General features: G+C 36.5%; 1 protein-coding gene across 6 annotated transcripts in view; it reads left to right on the forward strand.

Annotated features, from left to right (window-relative positions):
* Window positions 1-16,164, forward strand: part of DMD (dystrophin) — a 2,254,125-nt gene that overhangs the window by 876,124 nt on the left and 1,361,837 nt on the right. For all 6 annotated transcript variants that reach the window (XM_040266338.1, XM_040266336.1, XM_040266334.1 and 3 more), the window contains one exon: window positions 11,096-11,257. In XM_040266338.1, coding sequence (XP_040122272.1) covers window positions 11,096-11,257 — 162 coding nt within the window. The remainder of the gene's footprint in view (window positions 1-11,095; window positions 11,258-16,164) is intronic.

Below are 16,164 nucleotides of genomic sequence, written 5' to 3' on the forward strand. Positions count from 1 at the left end.
AGCAAAAGCAGCTGTTTTCTACATCTTGTTCCTGCTGTTTAAGGTGCACGACCCAGCCAAATGAATCATATCAGAGCCAGAGACCCCGGCAGGAGTCCCTTGCTACAAATGTGCAGCCTTTTCTATCTTATCTACTTGAAGAACAAAAGATCTGAAAGCCTCGGAGTAACCTTCCAGCACAATAGTACAACTGTTTACTGAGCTATACATGAGGTGTTTTTCAGTATTGTGTGGATAAGTAGGGTGGCAGGAAGCCATAAACACACTCTGTCTCCCCCCTCAAATTCTCTAGAACCATGGTGATCATCTGAATTACCTGTGATCAAATTGTTCGTGATAAATATTGTTCATCTTCATGTGTATGGAGAGGGTGAAAAAGGATCAGTCATCACAGACATCCTATGAGACAGAGATATTTTTTAAGTTTTGTAGATGCCACATCTGGTTGGCACCAGTTGGAGTAGAATTTTAACCCCACTGGTGATTGACCTTAGAGGTCAACAGGGTTGAGAGCATTTTGTCTCAAGGGAAGCTGAACACTGGCTCCTGGCTATGATGGCCCTGTGCATGTGTGTGTGTTAGTTGCTCAGTCACGTCCAACTCTTTGCAACCCCATGGACTATAACCCACCAGGTTCCTCTGTCCATGGAATTCTCCAGACAAGAACACTGTCGTAGATTGCCATTTCTTCTCCAATGATGGCCCTGCATCACAGTAAAAGAGATCCAACAGAGATCACTAAGGTATATCAGAAAAGCACCACTTGTGGTTATTGAGGCTCTATTTGAGACTACCTGCCTGAAGGCTGAAAACTGTTTTATTCATAGCCAAACCTTATAGCCGTCCTTAGTCACTCTGTAGACAAGACTGTGACAGACCAATTTCCCATACATCAGTTGAGGTCCCAGAGACCAGAAACACTGTGTGTAGGCTTTAGCCTGAGAGTCTGAATTCCTGAGTGGAGATTTTGACTACCTTCAAGATATCTTCCACGCTGAGGCTGCTGTCACATGACTGTGTCCAAGGGCCATCACAGCCAGTTCATTTACAGGACAATAAAAAGTTGACACAATTCCCAGTCTATATGAAATTGGTCCCAGTAGACTCTGGCTCCCTAGAGGCTTTCTCCACTGGGGTAATTACCTCTCCAGTTCAGCTTGCAAGCATAACCTACAGGTTTTCTACTTGGGACACTTTGCCTCCCTGCACCTTATATGTGCATTATGGGAGAGTCACTACATTTGTAGCTTTCTGGGACAGCAGCAGAAGCAGTTGCCAGAAATCAACTAAGTTTTGCAGTGGCTCCATTCCTACTTTTGTTTCTGATCTCCACTCATTGTTTTGTTCTATAACTTGATTTTACCAGAAGTTTGGGATTTTTATTCTTATACACACTCTCTCTGTGTTACTTAAACTTGTCTTAATCCTCACCCAACTAATCGTAGACTCTGATTCTGTCCATTCCATATCAGGAGAAATTTTCTATGATATTTAGGGTTTTTTTGCAATATCAATTATATTTATTAATTGCCTAAAGTTGAGAGTGATATTATAAGCATATGTACAATCCAGGAGTACCTTGTCATTGGTCCAGAGAAACTTTACTGACCAGGGAGCTTCTGAAGTTATCTTGAAAAGACTGGGATTAGAAGAACTCTGTAGATGCCTGTGAGATTTACTGTATTATACTTCTATCACTTTCTTTTTGAAGCTGAAATAATACATTAGTTGTTCCTGTCAGGGCAGAAGACCAATTTCATTTGTCTACCTATGAAGATGAATGGATGCAGCAAAAATCCAGAGATGTCTTTAGATATATTACTGTACAGTTCATTGACCATTCTGTCAATGCTTTACTCGAAAGTCATGGCTATCTGATGTCAAGTTCCATTGATAAAGTGATTCCCAAACATTACTTTCAAGTATACTTCCCTCAGAGGTCACAGAAGAACTTAAGTGACCTGCAAAGACCTGAAACAGACGAAGTTCCAGTTAACCATAACACCAATGGTTTTAACATTTATAATCTTTTTCTGTAAAGGAAATTACAAGGAGCTAGCTCCATGCACTTGGGTTTAAGAGTTTTTCTGCCCAGTGAGTTTAAACCAAGTGAAATTAGCAAAAATAAATCAAGAAGGCCCTTGTAAATAATGTAATATTCTTTTATATTTAAAGACACTGTATACAAACACATGAGCACATCTGTGTTACTATAACCTATATGCCTATCAAACACATTAACAAATATGCCACAAGAAGCAGTTATGTCAGAACCCTTTATGAGTTACAGTGGGTTAAAGCAACAGTTTTTATTTATTTCAGCTCTCTTGTCCAAGGAACACTGTGTAGGCCCTTGTTTCCTTAGGGAAAAGTAGGACAGACTAATTTGAAAACAAGGAAAAGCAACAAAGTGAAGCCTTTGATGGTTACTGGGATTTAAGCACTTGTATATTCTGTCCCTGCTGTAAATTATCTTCTCCCTCTGCTTTTCTCTTTATCTCCATTTCATTCCTTTTGCAAAATACTAACTTGATTCTTCTTGAAAAATATACCTCAAAAGCAGATATAACCATCTAGAAAAGTTATATTCAACTTGTTGGGGATCAGTCATTTTTCTTCTACCATCAGTTCAGTTCAGTGGCTCAATCGTGTCCTACTCTTTGCGACCCCATGGACTGCAACACTCCAGGCCTCCCTGTCCATCGCCAACTCCCGGAGTTTACTCAAACTCATGTCCATCGAGTTGGTAATGCCATCCAACGATCTCATCCTCTGTCGTCCCCTTCTCTTGTCTTCAATCTTTCCCAGCATGAGGGTCTTTGCAAGTGAGTCAGTTCTTCGCATCAGGTGGCCAAAGTATTGGAGTTTCTGCTTCAGCATCAGTCCTTCCAATGAATATTCAGGACTGATTTCCTTTAGGATGGACTGGTTGGATCTCCTTGCAGTCCAAGGGACTCTCAAGAGTCTTCTCCAATACCACAGTTCAAAAGCACCAATTCTTCGGTGCTCAGCTTTCTTTATAGTCCAACTCTCACATCCATACATGACTACTGGAAAAACCAGAGCTTTGACTAGAGGGACCTTTTGAATGACAAGTAATGAAATGCTCGGCTAGCCTCAATCCCAAAGAAGTCCAAGTGTACAGTAAGGTCCAGGGTATTCCTCACCTTTGAACTTCTTTGAGGATGTTCTCCTGCCAAGTGTTGCATTTGGTAGTAGCAATGGTCCACAAATGGAACATCAGTAAATGAATTCAGAACGTGTGTCGTTTGCTAACTGTTGTATAAGACAAAGCTTTATATGTATTTATAAGTCTTCTAATTATGCTATACCACTATACTTCTCAGTTTTTCAAATATAGTTCCTAGGCCCTTCATTATTGATGTCTCCATGTCATCTGTAAACCATTTCCTGTCCTGCCCTAAGCCACATTCTCACTGTTCCTTATAGTCATCTTTTCCCTCTGCCTCTAACTCGGTTTATCAAGTGCTGAATTTATGGACGGTGTCAGTAGTTTGCTGCATAGTTTGAACCAGATAGAACACAAACATGAAATGGTTTTGCTTCAAGCATATGGCTGATTCATTTTTCTTAGTGGCATCCTGAATAGATTCAATTGCTATTTGGTCTCTAGGATATGAAAAAATAAGATTAAATTAAGTTTAGTTCAGCTTAAAATTTCAGTCTCATATTTAGTTTAATGTCCTGTTTGCAGTACCAGCTTAAACCATGCTGAAGTGATGTGCCCTGGCAGGGAAGAATGATCAGTTTCACCAGCTTCCTTACCCCATCTGGGTGACATTATTCTCCATTGGCCTGAGAAGTAGGAAAGAAAGAAAGTGGGTATATATATCCTCTTAAGTAGCGTCTTATGGTGCTCATGTATTATATGTAATAAAGACACAAACACTTGCTTTCTTTGGGGTACAAGTGGGGCCTCTTAAGAGGTCTTACAGGAGCTCTTCTGTCTTCCCATTTCTTTAACAAGAAAAAGTATGCTGTGTAAACATGTTTTGGGGCATCTCATCCTAGAGTACTCGTGCTCCATACACAGCGCTCCTGTTAGACAGGCAAACCATAGCTGCCTCCTTCAGTTTCCACTTGACCTACAAAAATGCTTTTGCCACACTGAGCATTGGGAAGTACAAGATGCCTCCTCTCCTTACTACATCGCCATTTCAGATCAGTTTTAACACTTCAGTAGTCACAGGAAGCAAACAAAAAGCATTCAGCTACTTAAGCACAGTACAAGTTGGTAGTTAGAAGCCATCCCATCCACTTTGTACTCCTAGGCTCTATAAATGGTGGACTTGGAGCTACCCTCATTTGTTTGGGGCAGAGGGGTGAAGTACCAGTGTTTTTGTCTCCCTGAGGAGTAAACAGGAGCCATCACACTCTCCTCCTGGGCCATAGATTCAATGTGACTCTGATTCTTTCCTAAATTTTCAGACAACTCTAGAATACGTGAGATTGGTGGAGTAATGAAGGAAAGGTCAATTTTTGACCTCTTTTGTGAATGCTTTTGAGGTAAATCTTATTCTCATCTCTTAGAATGAGATAAACTTAGCACTTACTGTTTTCAGTTGAAGGCGATAGCCAAAAATCTAAAATAAGAGTCCACTGTGTTCCTGATGTAACAGTGCAGCTTCAGAAGAACTCTTAAGTTAAATCAGAGTTAGGACATGAGGAAACAGCTAATCAAAATTGCTCTCAAACCCAACAATGTAGTTCAGTCAAATTGAAAATTCTTTTCTTAGTTGAAGTATAGTTGATTTACAATGTTGTGTTAGTTTCTAGTGGACAGCAAAGTGACACACACACACACACGTACGTATTCTTTTACATTCTGGTTTATTAAAGGATATTGAATATAGTTCCAGTAAGACCATGTTGTTTATATATTTTATATATAGTAGTTCGTGTCTGCTAATCCCAAACTCCTAATTTGTCCCTCCCCCACTCTTTTTCCCTTTTCATAACCATAAGTTTTCTATGTCTGTGAGTCTGTTGCTGTTTCATAAATAGATTCATTTGTGTCATATTTTAGATTCCACATATAAGTGATATCTTAATATTTGTCTTTCTGACTTACTTTGGTCATCTCTAGGTCATCCCTGTTGCTCCAAATATAACAGACTATGACTACTTGGCATTTGAACACATTACAACCTCTTCATAGATGACAAAGAAAAACGAAAAGGAAGCAGTTGCATTAATTACCAGGCCTATTGAAGTTAAAACTCCGGAAGATAGAACTTGATCAAGACAGTCTGTGCAGTGTGGTGCGCTGCTAAGTAATGTAGATCAGTACTCTCTTGGGTCTCTACATTAATTTCCGAAGAGCTGGGAGTTTAGGATTTGGTTTTAGCACATCTCTTTAGTTAATCCCTATTGTTTTACACTGGCCAAGGTAGCAGCATTCAAGGTGGCAATTAATGCTCTCCCTCAAGCAGAAACTTCAAGGATTGCTTTCCTTTATTTGCATCAGAATTTGGGACATAGATTTTTGTTTTGGTTTTAGTTCCTCTGCTACAAACATCATTCAGAGAAATGAGGTTTAGCTTTAACATTGGCTAAAATATTTCACTACTTAGGGAAAACAAAATGCTGAAAATCAAATGTTTGGCACATCCAGCTCTCATTGATAAGTATAAGAGTAAAAAAATAAGCAAAATGGTTAAGTTTATCATTTACTGCATGATGATCATAAACCATGCTATATTTTTTTGTAAAATCAGCCATCTCACATCTATTCTTCTTTCTTTATTTACTAGAAATATTTATATTAATTTGTCTGAACTACGAGTCTGACGTTTTCTTTGCAAACTGAACCAGAACAGGCCAGAATCTATAATTCTTTTGGAGATCCCTACTCCAAACTTCTGAGAAGCCAGATATCTTTCAGCATCCTAGCCCACTAAAAAGAATCCCTTCATGTCAATGTATGGCAAAACCAATACAGAATTGTAAAGTAAAATAAAAAATAAATAAATTTAAAAAAAAAGAATTAAAAAAAAACAAAAAATAAAAAGAATCCCTTTTTTGCCTCAGGGCCAATGAAAGGGTCAAGTTTTCAATGTTAAGCCTGAACTGTTGAGTAGTTTAAAAAGAAGAACCGAGAGCTCTCTGATGCCTGGAAGATAGTAGGCAACCAAGGAATATTTAGTACATCATTGGAAAGAAACAAAAGTTCATGAAAGATGCCAAGAATTCAAAGTACATCTTTTGTACACTCATGCTGCCTGTTCATAAGATCCCTTTTACTCTGGCACCCAGCATAAGGTTTTCCTCATGAAAACCTCCTTCAAGAGTAGGTTTTCCACAATCATATACAGGCATCAAAATCCTATTTCCCCACTTTTCTATCAAAAAAAGCAAAATACTGACAGTTTCTCCCATTCCCACTCGTAGATCCCACAGATATTGGGAGAAAGTTATTTTTATGACCTTAAACTATCTAATGCTCTATTGTGAATTACCATTCTCAGGACTATTTATTTTAACAATTTTTGTTTATATACACACACATATATATATACACACACACATATACATATATATGCATATAAAAATTTGTGAAATATGTCACCCAGAAGGGATTTGCAGTCAAAGTAGGATAGGGGATTTTGGACAAAAGCGCTCTTCTGACATTCTTTAACTCAATAATGTAGATTTGATTTTCTTCGTTTGGCTGAAAAGTATTGGTACATTCTACTAGATTTTTTTTCTAGTTTGGTTCCAGTCTCCCCACAGTGAGAGAGTATATGTATAGTTTCATTCCGTGCTTAATATTTGCTGCTGGCTAGAAAGCTTAACTATAAGAGAAATAGATCTTTGTGATCATTTCCTCGGGTCTCATTTTAATGGGAAAAACACCCACACTCCTAATTCATTTGCAACCATGAGTTTATCTGTCATCGTAAATGAAATAAAATTTATTATATTTTATAGTGAGCTTAACAATTATAGTATCTCCTTTAGTGAATGATGACTTGTATAAAGTCACTGGGATAATTTGTCTAAATTTTCTCTGTTTCAAAGCCTGTGACTGAGACAGTAAAGAATCTACCTGTAATGCGGGAGACCTAGGTTCGATCCCTGGGTAAGGAAGATCCCTTGGAGGAAGGCATGGTAACCCACTCCAGTATTCTTGCCTGAAGAATCCTATGAGCAGAGGAGCCTGGCAGGCTATAGTCCATGGGGCTGCAAAGAGTTGGACACAACTGAGCACAGCACATTCATATTTTAAATATATGTGCTTTGGTGCAAATTCTCAGTTTTTATTTCTCATGAAGAATATATTCTTCAGAATGAAAAATGCATCCTTCCACAGTTTCTTAGGCATGCTGCACTCTGATTGAAGTGAGTGTTGGGGCACAAGGGTTAATCTGTTATTTTGAAAAGGAATGTGAGGGACGATCAATTCACTGTGGAGACAACTTTGCATTGCCAACAGAAGCCATTAACCTCTTAATTTTATATTGCATAGCACTTTGGGGGAAATAAGAATATTTTATTTTTGTGTATGTTGATTTTATTTAGTTTTCTTTGAATTTTCTCTGAAAACCAAATTAAACATGTTTTCACTATGTCTTTTCTTGGTAACCATTACTAGGATTCAATTTTCTACCTTTCTGTTTTTGTTGTTGATTGCCAGTCTTTTAATGGTTTTCTAACACCCCTCATATTTGCTGGTTTTGCCTAGCTATACGATTCTGCTTATGGCTGAGTGGATTAGCAAAAGACATGAAATAACATTTTAAAACAGCAGTTGAGCAGTATTCTGGAAAAAAAAAACAAAAATATGGTTCTGGGTTAGGATGTCCTCCCAGCTCCATTCAGTGAAACAGCACAGGTTGAGTGCACCGAGAATCCTTGAAAATTCATAGGCCTGGCCTCCTATAAGGGTTGGCCTAACAAGATATTTAGAAATAGAAGACTGCCTATGCCATGACTAGTTCAAAGAATTCTGCAGGCTTGGATTGACATCAGGTCTTTTCACTCCCTGAGATAATCAAAGGATCTCTGTGAATCACTCTCTCTTATTGACTGCCAGGCCAGGCAAAGAGACAAACCACCTGAGATCAACTCTGCCATCATCTTGTAGGCCATTTCATTTCTTTCAACCAGAATTTCATGAATAGAAAAAGTTAGATTTCTAAAAATAATTTTGAGGCTAGATATGTGATTTAACATTATGCTATATTGTATCCTATTCAGTGATATTAGTATTCTACAGATGTGCACAGGAGAATAAGCTGTTTTTGCCCTTAGCCAGATAAAGGACTGGATTTACACAATGCCAGAGTAGGCAATTGCAACTTGCTCTGGTTGGAAAGTTTCTCCAGCCACCTGTCACAATAGAGAAGTTTTATCATCAGAAAGTCATTTCTCAGGAGTTGCTCTCGGAAGGCTACAGACATTCTCGTCTGTAATACAGAGAGCTCTGATTATAGCCATGAGCACAGTTATCTGAATGATTATGTGAGGCAACTTTAATTGAAATTTTTCCTGAAGAAAAAATAACTGTATTTGAGTTAGAATACAGGACAAGGTCTTGGTCACTGACTTTGGTCAAGCATTTTTTATTAGAAATAGATTTAATGCTCTATCCTATTCTGACACATTTAATAATAATAAAAGTAACAAAGATGTGTTCTCCAAAAGATATATCTCCAAGTGTTGGTGAACTATTTTTTTTTCAATTTCTTCTGTGAATCCAATATTTTGGTCTTAGACTACTTGAACTTTTCTCTGTTTTCTCCACAAATACCATTCATCCGGTCATAAAACTATTGGCCTTTTTTCTCAGAACGAATATTGAGCAATGGACAAGACAGCCATAATCTCTAAACTCATTAGAGCTTACAGTCTAAAGTAGAGGCAGTTAAAGGGAAATTACAATGTGATGTTATACATGCTAAGACAGAAATAAAAGGGCAAAAGAGAACATAGGGTTTTAGGGTCAGCTACCTGGAGAGGGAGATGTCCACATTTCCAAGGTAAGACTCAAAGGATGAATATAATTTACCCAGGAAAAGGAAGTTTGGTCATGGGATTGTTCTAGGAAAACAGAACAGCATGTTTAAAGCCAAGTATAAAGAGGAATAGAGTGTATGCTGGGAAATTAAAACTAACATATCTCTATAGTTTCTGCAAGTAGTAGAAGATACCACGGGGACTATGAAAGAACTTTTGAGCTGTATTAAAAAGTACAACTTTTATCCTAAGGAAAATAAGGAATCAGTGGATGATTGAAGAAGATAATTATTACGTCGCTTTACAAATGAGATACTGTATCTGCTTTGCAGATGAGTAGTGGCATGGCAGGATACCAGCCAAGAGTCCTGTAACCATGTTTGAGGCAAGAAATGCTAATGACCTCAAGTAGGGTATTGGTGTTGAAATGAGGGAGAAAAGGATGGAATCAAGAAATCCTAGAAGGTAGAAGAAGGAACTTGTGACTGATGGGCTCACGTGGTGGATTCATGTCAATGTATGGCAAAACCAATACAGAATTGTAAAGTAAAATAATAAAAAAAAAAGGCTCAACATTCAGAAAACTAAAAATAAAAAATAAAAATAAATAAAAATGTAAAAAAAATAGAAGAAGAGGAAATATCCAAAATAAAGGCTAATAAAGGCCATGATGATAAAACACTGAGACAGGAAAAAAGAATACACAGAAAGAAGAAAAGCAAGTTGGGGAGGTCCGAGAGTGGATCCATATTTAGTGCTGTTGTTGTTTTGATGGCTGTGGGACACCCAGGTGGAAATGTCAAGTAGGAGAATACATATGCAAGTGAGAGAACAAGCGGGAAATCTGCACTGGAGATGTAGAGTTGAAAACTGTGAGCTTGTGAGGTGTAATTGTGTTTGAGGATATGGGTAGAATGTTAAGAAAGAAAAGCCTCAGACAGAATCCTAAAGATTTATGGTGTAGGTAGAAATACCCGGAAGACCTTCCTTGCTCCTTTAGCATCACACATCTTTCAGCTCCTTTTCCTTTGGTCCAGATGCCTTTAGATTTGTTCTTACTTGAGTAACGCTATATTCCAAGTTGGCTTCATTAAAGGACACTGATATCTGTAGTATATTTCAAAGTTAAGAGCCAACGTTTATATTCTTTAGGTCATATCTAATATTCTGTATGTAATATAAAAAAGCAGGATTATTTTTAAAACCCTGATCATGGTCATTGGGAAGGATGGTTCTTTTGTATCCGATAATCATGTCTTCATATTGTATAATAAGGAAAAATTCTTGATTATGATGCATAGTTTAAGGAATTCTCAGTAAGTTACCTGTCCCATTTCTTTTATAACTACTCTTTTAAAGGTGAACAGATCCTTGAAGGGAGACTCTGCAATCTGTTCCACATGCTATTTATACTTAAAAAGTGTTAAATTATCCTAATCATACTTATAGTAACAATCAAGATTAATTGCAGCTATATTAGGGTTACTTATTATTTGTTCTACTTCAGCAGTAACACAAATCCAATTGCACAAGCAATTTCCATAATCCAAATTGTGAAAGGAAGAGGAGGAAAAAAATACCATGCATAGTTGGTTGGAATAGTATTCAAAATAAATCCATAACCAAATGTTTCTCTAAAATTCCCTTTTTGAAAAGGAGCTGATTCTGAACAGATTGTATATGTGTCTCACTGGTGGAAGTGGATTATCTATCTTGAATTGGATTGTGATGACGATGACCCTATTCTAAGTAAACCAAATCTCTTGAACTATATAATGAGATCAGGAGGAGCATTCAGCCTGAGAACGACAGATTGCAACAACGGAGATGACTTCACTAATGTTTTTCCAAGCCTCTTTCCTTGATGTACATAATACTGTGATTTTTGTCCTGCAGAGATTCCTGATGTAGTTTTGCATGCTCTTTTTTTCTTATTCTTATTTTCAATTTTTTAAGTAGAGCTGAATGAGTGTCAGGAAGCTGCGAAATCTATCTTACAAAAAGGTGATGAGGGAGAATCTAGAATCTTCTTTTGCTTTGCAGCTGGAATGCAGAAAAACTATCACCAGTAAACATTGGACTGATTCTTTTTTTTTTTTTTCCTTTCTTTCTTTAGGCTGTGAGGAGGCAAAAGTTGCTTGAACAGAGTATCCAGTCTGCCCAGGAGATTGAAAAATCCTTACAGTTAATTCAGGAGTCCCTCTCATCAATTGACAAGCAGTTGGCAGCTTATATCGCTGACAAAGTGGATGCCGCTCAGATGCCTCAGGAAGCCCAGGCAAGTAGAACCTGGGAAGAGCTTCTTTGGTTTTTATTATCTGACCAAGACAGTGGTGAATTTCTAACTTAAAATTTATTCATCTAGTTGCACAGAGTGTTACTTGATCGATGGATTTGACTGTTTGGAGATAAGGGGGGAAAGCTCTAGATTAGTACTCTAAGATTTATTTTCAAATGTATGTAATGGAGGAGCTTGAAATAGACACTTAAAAGACTGGGGCAGTATCACACTGAAGTCTTCTATTTATCACTATTTTTTGTCTATACTTTAGCTGGAGGGAAACCATAGGAATGTAAATTATGAAGAAAATATTTTTGGTGGTACTATTAAAAATGCAGCCCCAAATATTTTCTTATCAACTCACCTTCATTATCCTGGAATCAGAATTCATATAACCTATATTCTACATTTAATGTGTTGCAAGTAGTTGATAATAAGGAATTAGAGATATAAATTTACATTTTATTACTTATAGTAATATTCTCTATACTCATACTCACATATGATATATTCAGCACTATTCAATCTGAATTATGAAATGTATTAAACTAATTTTTCTAGAATCAGAGTTAAAATAGTAATGAAAATAAATCTAAGTCAAATTTATACTGAGTAAATTTAGGCTATATTCATATTAATTTTCAACTTGGACAGTAATGCTGTATTTCTATTTTTAAATAACATTTGCTTGTTTGTAAAATATCATAAGTATTATTTATATAAATGTCTTTAGAGTTTTCTGATAGTAAAGTTACATAGCTAACTTTCATATCATATATATATATTAGGAACCCAATACCCAGGGATAACTCAGACTGATACATTATAATGTGAGGAGCATTAGAAGGTTATGTGTCCATCCCCAAGGCCCTCTCCCCACTGACTGGTGGAGATACATGAATGTTTCTACTTTAAAATAAATTTGGATTTATGAAATACTAGATTTATAAATTATGGTTATGATGCCATTACAGTGCATTAAATCACCTTTAAATGGATGTTCAAAGCATCATTGAACATAATAGCATGTGTTAGTTTACTATATTGTGTAAGTTTTGTCCGAGGAAGTCTTTGAGTGCATGGGATAGAATACAAGTAGTTTGGATAGGCTGAAAAAGTCTAGAGTGGTGGGATTCATCATTGACTATTGTAGCAAGAGCTGAAGAAAGTAAAGTTGGGGAAGTTTTTGATGATAAAATCCTCATGATAGTTTTCCACTAGGGCCGTATGTAACCTCCCTGGTATATACACTTCTTCAAACTTACCTAGTTTAGTCAAGTTCTCCAGCATTGTCTATTTTGAAGACTCTTTCAATTTGAGCCACATACAAACTTTTTTAGGCAAGCTTTAGAAAAATGCATGATAGGAATGGGAAATTTTTACTGAATTGAAAAGAACTATATGATTATAAACTAAAGGCAGAATAAAACTGCTTATTTTGTTTAATTTAGTGACATGAATTCGGAAGAATGTTTGATTAAAGATGTCTCATACCTTTTTGAATGTAATTAAGGAAAAATTTGAATGGTATAAATATTAAAATCAGTTATACTATAAAATAAATGGAGTTCCTTTTTCAAGCTGGTAGAATGAAACTATAAGTAGCAAATTTGAGATTGGCAAAAGTTCTTAGTGTCTGAGGTAAAAACTGGGAACTTTCAGAAAAAAAATATTGTTTACTTGAAAAGGTTGTTGACCCTGAATGTTTGTTTATTTACTTATGAATACATGATTCCATAAACATGCATATAACATGCTAGTTTAATAACATAAAGATTTTTGTTTTACTTTCTCAAAAACTATGATAAAAGATTATTAATAACAGTTCAAAATATTGTTGATAACAGCACACAGATTAGGAAATTTCAAATCTACTTGAAAAAAGAGATTTTGGAATACTAACAAGTTCAAATCTATTTTCCCTACATTTCTGTTTGCACCTGCATTTCAAGATGATCTTAACTTTGAATTCCCCAAGTGGTAATATATTATAAAGTGCATGACACCCAAAAGCTATAGAAACACTCTTTTCTAAAATTCTTTTTGTTTATTCATTTATTTATTTTTGCCACACCATGCCACATGTGGGATCTTAGTTCCCTGACTAGGGATCAAACCTGTGCCTCCTGTACTGGAAGTGTGGAATCTTAACCCCTGGACTGTCAGGGAAGTCCCTCCAAGCTTTAATTTTAAGATGACATCAAAGTGAACTGTTTACCAGAACAGAGTTAGCAACTACTCAGATTTACTTCAGGGATTGCCTTTCCTGAAGCTCAATATGAATCTCCCCTGGAAGAAACAAGTAGAGAATAAACGGATTGTCTGTGAAGTGAGAACTTAAGCACAGTGTGTCAGACAAAGAACTTCCTAAGAATACCACTGAAATGATATTTTTTCTAAGCTTATATAATGAGGCTAAATTTAAGGCTTTGTATAAATGAAAATTCATACCCAATGTGTTTCCATAAATTGGCATAAAATTTCATTGCTAATTAAAAGATTAATGGGGTTAGCTTTCCCTTTTCAGAAACTGAGTACTTGTTTTAATACATCACTGAAAAGCAGGACAAGACGAATGGCATTGCCATATTTGGTCATCTTATATCTGTGCTCAGTTTTCCGGTCACATATTGGCCACATAGATTTGTGGATGTTTGACTCCACCGTGTGGTGCACTGGTAGTTTTACTACCAAATTTAAATCTGTAAAAAGAGTCTTCCTTTTTCAGCCTTTTAAGAGTGTTTGAGATTCTCAGGTATTAAAAATAAAATCAGGATTAAGGGAATGGGCGCAATGTGTATAATATTTTGACAGGTATACTCTTATTTTATATAAAAGTAAGTGTAGATCAAGTCACTTTCTTGAGCATAAAGGAGCTTCCCACTGCCTCTGCATATTCATTGCTTATCTGTCACGATAAGCAAACTGGGCCTTCTGATTCTAAACCAGATTAAAAATATTTTACCTTTTTAATTAGTGCCATGAGCCTCAGGAGTAAAGTTTAACCTTTCAGAAAGTAAAACTACATCCTGCTAGGGCAAACATTGACTGGAATGTTTTATTTCAAAAAAATAATTCTTAAGAAAACCACGTTCTTAAATCGAATGACTGCAGCATTAAAATGCCAGCCTATATAAAGAGAGGATCTTATTCAAGTATAAAATTAAGATGACATCTTATTAATTCAAATAGTATTAGGCAATTGGGAAAGCTCTTCTTGATACAGAAATTGATTATCTGAATACATAAATCAAAATTTGAAGATATGTTTTAAAAATAGTATGATTAAAATATAAAAACTCCATGAATGTTTCCTTGAAACAACTATACAGAACAAAATCATCAAATTGGATTACTGCAGAGAAGCACATGGCATGAATAGAGTTGTTTACTCCTTAATTTTACTGAAGAACATGGTAAAACACAGAGATTTAGTTTTATCACCTAAGGTCTGGAAGCAGAAATCCAAGTCCTTAGCTTTGCATGGCAGGCCAATCAAGTCAGAATCTCTAGGTGGACTCAGTCATCAGAATTTTGGGAAACCACCCCTCCACCCCCAAGTTATCCTAACAGGTATCTAAGGTTGAGAACTTTGGAAATGGCTAGTTCCAGGCTTCCTCCCACTCTGCTCCCCCGCCCCGACATCACGTTTCTCAACATTGTTTGACAAACATTCTCACCTATGGCTGAGTCAAGATTTCACTGGGAGGAAGATGGGGTGGAAATCAGACATTGGTGACTTCTATCTTGCTTGTTTCTTTAATGTTATGGGAAATAAATGAAGGCAGACAATATAGCTGACAACTCCTGCATGAATGAATTAATTTAGACAAATAGAATTTTCCTTATGAATGTTTTAAGAGGAAGAGGAACTTAGCTTAGTCATCTTTTTTTTCCCCCTAATTCCACATATGTTAATGTGCCAGTTAGCTTCTCTAAATCATTGTAGGAGCTGTGATAACTATGTCTAAATAGCCAATTAAATGCTATGTACTTATTAAGATTACACAGGTACTTTAATCTGTATTTTTCCCTTTTATAGTAGTCTCATAGTTTAAATCTCCAATATGTAAGAACAATCTAACATGAGTACCTGTTGAAATGCTCCACATCATTATGTGTTGAAGATACATGTTTTATAGAGGAGAATGTGACCCCTTTACTTAGATTACCGCAAGGAGCGTTGGGGTTGTTTAGCAGTGACTGTGATTGCTAAATTGTTCAGTTTTTTGTCCTGCAGATTCCTGATTTCATCTGCTACAGCCTCATATCTCACATAGTATATTTATGTTCATGAGTGAAGTCACTCAGTCTTGTCCGACTCTTTGCAACCCCATGGACTGTAGCCTACCAGGCTCCTCCCTCCATGGGATTCTCCAGGCAAGAGTACAGGAGTGGGTTGACATTTCCTTCTCCAGGGGATCTTCCCGACCCAGGGATCGAACCCTGGTCTCCCACATTCCAGGCAGACGCTTTAACTTCTGAGCCACCAGAGAAGCCCAGGGAAAAAATAAATGACTACCAAAGGAGAGGACCTCATAGTCAGCATAGAAAAGTGCTCCTATATTTTGCTCATCAAGCTAGGACTTTTGGGTAGTCCAGATATCTATAGAGCAGATATCTTCCTTTGATCTCTTTTTCCATCCCAGTTAAAATATGGTTAAAACTTAGTATCAATAAACAGAAAAGAGGAATCTTCTTTTCACTAAAGAAAGCTGTTAATTATAGATGATTGAATTAGCTGCATATCAAATAAATCATAATTGAGGTCTTCCTGTATTTATTGAAGCTAAATCTTCTCACTCACTTAAAATATATTTGGCTCTGTTTAAATGAAAACATTCCAAAATTCTCAAAGTCATTGCTTAAAAAATAAAGACCTAAATGCAAATTTTGGTCTATCA

Source organism: Oryx dammah, unplaced genomic scaffold (assembly GCF_014754425.2).
Source record: "Oryx dammah isolate SB20612 unplaced genomic scaffold, SCBI_Odam_1.1 HiC_scaffold_23, whole genome shotgun sequence".
Classification (NCBI taxonomy): domain Eukaryota; kingdom Metazoa; phylum Chordata; class Mammalia; order Artiodactyla; family Bovidae; genus Oryx; species Oryx dammah.